At 43.4% G+C, this 8692-nt stretch overlaps 1 protein-coding gene across 1 annotated transcript; it reads right to left on the bottom strand.

Moving 5' to 3' along the window:
• Nucleotides 1-5656: 5656 nt before the first annotated feature.
• Nucleotides 5657-8122, bottom strand: hoxb13a (homeobox B13a). The gene is made up of 2 exons (XM_034089774.1): nt 7217-8122; nt 5657-6274 (listed from the first exon to the last, which is right to left on the bottom strand). Exons 1-2 carry the CDS (start codon nt 7923-7925, stop codon nt 6027-6029), a joined length of 957 nt encoding a protein of 318 aa, XP_033945665.1. The 5' UTR covers nt 7926-8122; the 3' UTR covers nt 5657-6026.
• Nucleotides 8123-8692: the final 570 nt, after the last annotated feature.

Genomic DNA, 8692 nt, shown 5'->3' with positions numbered 1-8692 from the left:
CAGTGCAGAACTACACCACAGTTGTGTAGGCCTTATTATGATATGTCAATAAACCTTAGAAAATCTTGAAATCTTGAAAGGGATGTGCAAAATAGTCATTACATACAGTCTTTAATTAACAATTAGTAGAGAATAACGAGTAATGAATATACTTTATAGGGATCGTATTAATATCTAATAATAAAAATATTGAAATGCAATAACATGCTTTAACCACCAGGTGTCCCTTTATATCAGCTGTGCACCTTTATGGTGTAAATCCAGCCTATCTACCAATTGGATCAAATATAAAAGTCAGCCGAATTAGTGTTGATACTGCAAGGAGACGTATTGTGTGAAAAGAAATGTAAGATGTTGTTTAATGGCTGATATATTTATGATCCACGTCACGTTTTCAGTTCCTCATGTTTGTCTTCTCATCAGGGCTCTATAAATACAGAACTACGGCAGATATGTAATATGTAATGCAGCCGAACCGTGTATTACAATGCCGTTATGTGATGACTTTCAAGAGAAAAGCAAGCACACTCGGAATAAGGTATTATTATTATTTCGGTCTGTTTCCGGTATTTGTTAATGACGGTGTGCTCTGAGATGTGAGACTGGAATTGCACAGGGGGAAAATAACGTAGGCTATCTTTAGATGCGGATTTTGTTAAACTAATATGTTTAGGCTGTGGACCAACACTATACATTGACGGGGAAGGGGTAGCAATAAAGATAACACCATTAAACAGTTACACAACATAACAGAAATAATATCGATAGCAGCGTCCCTAGCAACCACCTTGGTAACAATGAAAACGTCGCGATTTCCTGAAGTAATCTTCGTAATAACTAGCAAACTAAAGATCATGTACATCCACTGCACACATAATCTGAAATAACAACTCATATTTCTCGCATCAAATGACATCAAAACGCATTTTAATGGCCAAACTAACTTTAAAATAGGCATTTTCCACCTAGAATAAAACGAAGTTCGGCCATGTTTTCTTTTTCTGCAGGGAGAAATTTGAAGATCACGTGACATAGACGCCAGCCATCGGAATGAATGGTGAAAAAAACGGGGTTTGTCAAACAGAGCACATGGTGTAGTCCAAACGATAGCTGGGGATTCTGGGTAGTGTAGTGTCTTCTGCCATCCTTTACTCAGAAAACATATTTGTTTCTCCGAATCGAAGGGGAAAAATACAAAAGCAATGTACACAATTTAAACCAATCAATTTTGTGTAATTAACAAGGATAATCTGGTGTTTTTTAGTCGATGAGTAGTGCAGATATCACTGTAAAATCAATCGACAGTAAAAGGAATACTTACTTCCGGGTGTAAAATTCTCCGTTATCCAATGGGAATGGATGCTCACATTACCTTTAAGGGCAGCCGGCATAAACGAATGCCGTGCTTCCATGAGCGTCAAATCCCGACGCAGATGGGAATACATTGCAATCAGTTGAAAGCTATTTGCGTCCCTTTATGACGCTGAAGGAGCCTAGGAGCGTCACAACTGGACGCCACGGACACTGACCAAACGTCGCTATTGGACGCTTAGGGAGTGAGAGTGTGTTGTTTCAATACATTTAACTTGATTGGACTGGAACAAATATATCGTTGGCTTGCAGTGAGGTGTAGTGTTTTGAGAAGAAGTAACCTTCCTCCTCCTCCTCCTCCTCCTCCTCCTCCTCCTCCTCCTCCTCCTCCTCCTCCTCCTCCTCCTCCTCCTCCTCTGGTGTTTGGACTAAAGGGGAGAGAGGGTTTATGAGCTTCAGGGCTTCCGTCAGTATTGTTGGTTTTAAAGGAGGAGACGATTCAAGTTCAATGTTAATGTTTAACACACACACACACACACACACACACACACACACACACACACACACACACACACACACACACACACACACACACACACACACACACACACACACACACACCGGCATCAAGATTATCTTTTAAATGATATACAAAAATGAACATATCCCTGAAAAAGATAAATCATGAGTTACATGCATCTATTTTATCTTATTATAATTATTTAAAGGCATTTTAATTTCTATATATGATATGATATATGATATGATATATGATATGATATATGATATGATATGATATGATATTGTATGTTGTGCTGCCGGACAGTTCATCATTGCACCGGCTCTGTTTTGCCGTTTGGTTTCAGTGCTACGGCCAAACTGTTCATAACTCACGTGTTCAGTAGATCTGCTCCATCTGATTGGCCACATGAAGGTATATTACATTAAAATGTAACTCTCTTTACACATTAGTTGCACGCACACGCACATGCGCATATCGTGTTTTTACTTTATGTAAAAGACATTATAGCTTCCATCAAACTGCAGAAGGCCCGCCGCAACAGCAGAACATGACAAAGTTTAAATATGTGGTGGAGAAGTCTGTTAAAATGTAATGCTTAGTGAGAACAGAGTTCCTTTATATCCGTTTTCTTTCAAAGGGAAATGAACATGCGCAAACACGCAATGCGCCAGAAGGGACATTTTCCAACATGTTCTATTGCTATCATGTAGAAACCAACCAACTGCATGGCTAACTGAAATATGCAAAACATGTGTATTATGTGCAAATGCATTACACAAATAAATAACATTTCTTCACATTTTGTTTTATTGCATTGTTGGCTGAGATGTTCGCGTCTTCATTCATCTACATCTTTCCTGAAACAAACATGAATATTGCGTCGAAGCCATCATAGTGTCTTGAAGGTGTAATTCCTGATATGAAAGCATGTAATCTGCTCGTGTGTCAGTGACATGTTCAGTGTATGACGGTCACATGTCGGTGCGTTTCGGCGGAGACGATCAATAGCCTTTGATAAGGTGTTTAATACGTCACAAGTGTTCACAGTGTACATTATTGTCCGTGTTAAGGTCGTGTAATAGATAGAGTTAAACTATATATGTAAAACTTAAACTGACGATAGTATTATTTGTATGTTCATGTTTATTCTATTTCGTGTTTTACTGGTAAGAAATGTGAATCGGACTAAATTTGACTTCAGAGCAGAATTAGGGTCCAACTCGTGTTGTGAGTGTCTCGGACAGATTGTTGTCATGCACACAAGTTACAACACAGCTCAGTGATCTGTCTGAGAGGAGACACGGTGTCGTGTTGGCACCATAGACTGTATATATGGCTGGCACAACGTGGAGCGAGGCTTTGAAATCCTCCACACCATGCGAGGAATTACAATGACTGACTCCAACGCCAGCACGCTGGAGATCTAAAACCTATAAACAACATTGACATTACGCGCGTGTGTGTCTGTGGGTTCTTGTTGAGTGTGGATGTAAAACTACTGGCTTTTTAAGTAAACATAATTATATTCTATGAGCCTGACTCCTGCCGCTGCTGCCGCCGCTGCTGCCGCTGCCGCCGCTGCCGCCGCTGCTGCCGCTGCTGCTGCCATCTCTCTATGTTCAGACTGACATGTGTCGCAACTCACCGACACTCACTTGACGCCGTGAACGCTCCACCGGATCGATGAGAGGAGTTGCCGCCTGCCGCAGTGTGTGTGTGTGTGTCTCTCTCTCTCTCTGTGTGTGTGTGTGTGTGTGTGTGTGTGTGTGTGTGTGTGTGTGTGTGTGTGTGTGTGTGTGTGTGTGTGTGTGTGTGTGTGTGTGTGTGTGTGTGTGTGTGTGTGTGTGTGTGTGTGTGTGTGTGTGTGTGTGTGTGGGGTGTGTGTGTGTGTGTGTGTGTGTGTGTGTGTGTGTGTGTGTGTGTGTGTGTGTGTGTGTGTGTGTGTGTGTGTGTGTGTGTGTGTGTGTGTGTGTGTGTGTGTGTGTGTGTGTGTGTGTGTGTGTGTGTGTGTGTGTGGGTGGTGCATGGAGGGGGTCTCTATCAGACTAGACAACACAACCCTCTGCTGTCATAAAATGTTCAGAGGCGAGCCTGAGCTGGTCACATGACTCTCAAGGTCAAGGGCTTCTCTCTCAAAAACACACACACACACACACACACACACACACACACACACACACACACACACACACACACACACACACACACACACACACACACACACACACACACACACACACACACACACACACACACACACACACACACACACACACACACAATGCAGTCTACAAGGATATGCACCACAAACAAAAGGGTAATTAAAAGGACTACTCTATAAAATTCGACATGTGTCCACACTGTTCAAATAATGTGTAAATTGGAGACATTGGAAACTCAAACTATACTTTTCGTCTGTCTCTGCACTTTCTATTTCGTGATTTTAAAATTGATTTAACCCTTAGATACACTCTTCCATGAGTGGGTCTAAAAGGACCCGTATTAGAATAATGTGTTTTTATGCCATTTTTGTCATTTTGGTTAAGAAAAATCATTTGTATAATATTTAGTATTATATTCTGGTTCACACTAGAGATATTATTATCTTATATCTTATAAAATGTGAATGGCATGATATCCAAAACATGTTTTTTGAGGAATAGCTGGAATATGAAATGATAAAGAAATGTAATTACAAAGATACTTCAAGAAAACCACCTCACCGGGTCCAAAAAGACCCACTTAGCTTAATAAGAAAACTACAATTTCTTAAAATGTAAATTTAAAATGTGAACGGCATGATATCCAAAACATATTTTTTGAGGAATAGCTGGAATAAGAAATGATACAATTTTTTAATTACAAAGATACTCTAAGAAACCACCTCACCGGGTCCAAAAAGACCCACTTATGCATCGAAGGGTTAATACATATTTGACCATATATTTATTATACAATTTTCTTCTGAACAGAGTTGAATTCATCCTATTCTATGTTGTATGCATTCATTTTATTACTGCACGTAGGCCTACTTGAATTATTATGTCTATTGTGCAATTTTATTGCACTATTTTTCGTCTTTTATTTTTTAAGAATATTCCATGTTGGTGGCGCTTTTGATCAACTCGGCTGCAGCCATGTTGCGTATATGACACAATAAAACATCTGAATCATTAAATGGACTAATTGTGTATCTGATCACATTTACATCATATCAATGAAACACAGCTTCTAACACTTTTAAACCCTTTCCGCTGTTAGCACTATGTTCTGGTTATTTAAACAAACAGACAGCAACTAGTATGAGGTTTGACTTTGTATGGCTCTTAGATCATGGTACATTAATTTATTTTTGACTCCCATCTCTGCGTCACATGGTTGCAATGCTTTGGTCATAATCTGGCAGATGTAGTGAGCTGCTAGAGGAAGATAAGCAACATGTTCACATGAGGAGGAGACTTCCTAAACAAAGTGGGTTTCTGCTCACGCTTTGAAGTGTTGTGCTTTAGCAGCTGAACCACACGATTTAAGAATGCTGATGCTTTGTGTTTGGTCAGCGGCAGCTCGTGTTCACACGGCCTACAAAGCGAGAGGACATGGATAGCATTGCTGTGCGGATGTTCCAGAGGGTGGCCTGATCCAGATGAATTCACAGCCTCATAAACACATTTGATCTGCATGGGAATCCTCCTCCATGTGCGCGGATCACCTTTCAGCCTGACAATATGCGCATTTGTTTGCACATGTTTACGGGCATAGTTTGGCGACAGAGACAAATTACGCGCAGGAAATCAAAATGGCCAGTTAATGAATTTGAAGAGCTACTTCCACCGGGATTACAAGTGTTTATTAATTGCACTATACTTTGATTACGGGTTTACAGGCGTTATAAACAATGTGGACAACATAATATATTTGGGCTACAAAGCACGGACAACACGGACAAGCAGAACACAGACAGCAGACAGGACGGTTACATAGAGCAGGCAGGAAGGTGCTGTATACAGGAGGCCTCACAGCAGAGGGTCTTATGTTGTCCCTTTGTGTCCATGTTATCTTCCATGTGTTGACGCACGCGGTTGAGCACGGTCCAAGTCCGTCAATTCGTTAATTCCCGCCTTTTTTGACATTTATCTCAGTTCATTTTTAATGCATAACACGCAAATACACCTTCACTTGATCGTCCAAAGCGCTACGGAGCGGGGGTCTTCACTTTGGCCACGAACTTCTTCTCCTTCACCCGCCGGTTCTGGAACCAGATGGTGATCTGCCGCTCGGACAGGTTGGTGCCGGCGGAGATCTTCCTCCTCTTGTCCTTGGTGATGAATTTGTTGGCGGCGTACTCCTTCTCCAGCTCCTTCAGCTGCAGCTTGGTGTACGGGATCCGCTTCTTCCTGCCCCGGCGGAAATGAGAGCCGTCGTGCTGGTGAGCCACCGCATCTAGGAACGGAGGACAAAGAGAAGGAGGTCTGAGGAGGGGGGGCTAATACACCGAGACACATCTCTGCCGTAACACTTTGTGTTGAAAGCGAGGGGTCAGAAGATGTTTAAATAGTGTATACACATATACATGTATAGGCTAGTACATGTGTTGGTAATTAAAGTGGGGATTAGTTCAGATAGGAAAAAACAAACAAGAAACTATGTCAAGAAATGTTTAAAGTTACTAACATGCTTGATTTTGCGATTTTATATTGACTTATATAGTTTATAGGGATATATTTATTTAAATGACAATATACAATAAGGTATTTTATATTCACATTATAATGTTTTCTTATTGCACATCCCTTAAAGCATGGTCATTTTTTAGTAATCATTTGGTGCTTGATATTTTTCAGAATGATCTCTTTTTGTTTTGTTTTTTCAAAAAAGCTTAATTTCAGATCAAACAATACATGTTCATTATAATGAATTGATATGGGCCCAGTGTTCTGTAAGTGAACGAGCAGAAGTCGCCCATATAAACAACACGCAACAGATGAGTTGCGCGGTGGCTACCGCAACAAGACCTTTCAATGCATGAATGGCCTATTCCCTTTGGAGCACAATGAGGCAACATGTGAATACTACACATATCCTCTACAGTGACAGAAGAGAATATCCTATTCCTTTCTGATTGATGTTGTTACGCTGACTCCAAACAGCTTGTTATTGTGCACCAGAAGCACCAGATTGACACACGCGAGCTCACTGTTCTAAGATCTTCATTTCACTATTCAAATGAATGAAGATTGTGTTTAATTATCAGAGCACATGAATCAAATCATGCACTGCGTCAACACGCTATGGTCATTCCTGATGAGATGTCGCACAATAACTAAATGCAGCAGAACAATATTACAGTGACTTCGAGTTTAAAAGCAGAATGTCAAGTGTTACCAGCCAGAGCAGACTTCCAGAGGTGTCCTGCCTGGCCCTGGTCCTTGCAGTACATCTGCCCCCCCCAGCCGTTTGTCAGAGCCCAGGGCTGGTAGCTGTCCATCGGCAGCAGCGTGTCATGGCGCGGCTCGCTGCCCAGCGTCTGGACCACCGACACGTCCAGGTAGCTGGCCATGGACTGGTACGGGCTCGGGTATCCGTGATAAAATGCGAACTCTTTGGCGCGGTGGTTCGGGTAATCGTCGGGGTTCACCGTGGTGTCCATGTACTGCGAGCTGAGCGCGGGTCCCGCCGCCTGAGTGCAAGACTTCACAGAACCCCGCCCCATCCTGCACGGGTAGTAGCCGTTACCGAAGTAGCTGTATGGTAACGAGGTGGCGGCAGAAGAGCTCTGGTGCGGCATGGCGGCACCAGGACACGGTCCTGCCGCGCACTGCTTCCCCGCAGGCCCGCCTGTCTCACTGGAGCCTGACGCGGACACCTCCACCGTGGGGTATCCGGTTGAAGAGTGCACCAGGCCGGACGGGTGGCCGCCCAGAGCTGCGGCCGCCGCAGAGTGCGCCATTATGTTGCGGCACTGGCTCGCGGCGAAGTTGCTGCTGCCCACCAGCCCCTCCATGTTCTTGTTCAGATCGTCTAGATTGTTTTCATACACAAACATCACCGTGTCCGCTGGCCAGCGAGGGTTTAGAACCAAGGAGGCGGTCATATGCGCTCCTTTGCCCGGTATGTCCTCCGCGCGCTGCCGTTTCCGCTCTGACTGTCCGCTCCTGCGCGCTAAGCTGCTACATCGGCTAAAAGAAAAGAACTGTTGCGCATTTACTCTCCTGTTCGCAGACTCAGGTCATTCATATGTAGGGCCTATCGTCACGCGCACCCTCATAGCACGCGTGCGCTGCCTCACTGCGCCGTTTGGTGACTGGACTCGCTTGGAAGCAAAGACTCCCGGTAACCGGCCGAACCTCCGGTTACATCCCAGCCGCAGCCTTGACGCAACAAGCCCCCGAGAGCAGGAGGGGGGGTCGCGAGTCCATTGGATGAAACCGGATGATCACGTGAGGGGCCAACAGAAAAAAAGAAGGAGAAGAAGAAGAGACTTGGGGCTTGTCAGTCAAAGAAAGAATGTTTATGAGGCTCGAGCTGTGGCACGAGAGGAGCTGAGCTTGGAGCGGGTCAGCTCCCTGGATGTGCCGCAGCGCAGTGTCAAACACAGAGAGACAGATATTATCAGAGTGACACAAAGATAAATGTCTTTACAGACAGTCCGGTGCTGTGCGTAAAGACGCGCAGGGACACGGCGCTCAGGTTAACATTACATCTATTCATGTATGCGTCACGTTTATTAATAATACATGGTACATTTCGTTTTACATATAATCCCCCAGTTCTTTTAATCTTTTCATAGATGATATAACCTGACACACTGATACACTGATATAATCCATGGAAGGTACATATTGTATTGTGCTGAATTTA

This window comes from Pseudochaenichthys georgianus, chromosome 8, assembly GCF_902827115.2.
Source record: "Pseudochaenichthys georgianus chromosome 8, fPseGeo1.2, whole genome shotgun sequence".
Classification (NCBI taxonomy): domain Eukaryota; kingdom Metazoa; phylum Chordata; class Actinopteri; order Perciformes; family Channichthyidae; genus Pseudochaenichthys; species Pseudochaenichthys georgianus.
The sequence above is the reverse complement of the archived record's forward strand: the minus strand, read 5'-3'. Positions and strand labels throughout refer to the sequence as shown.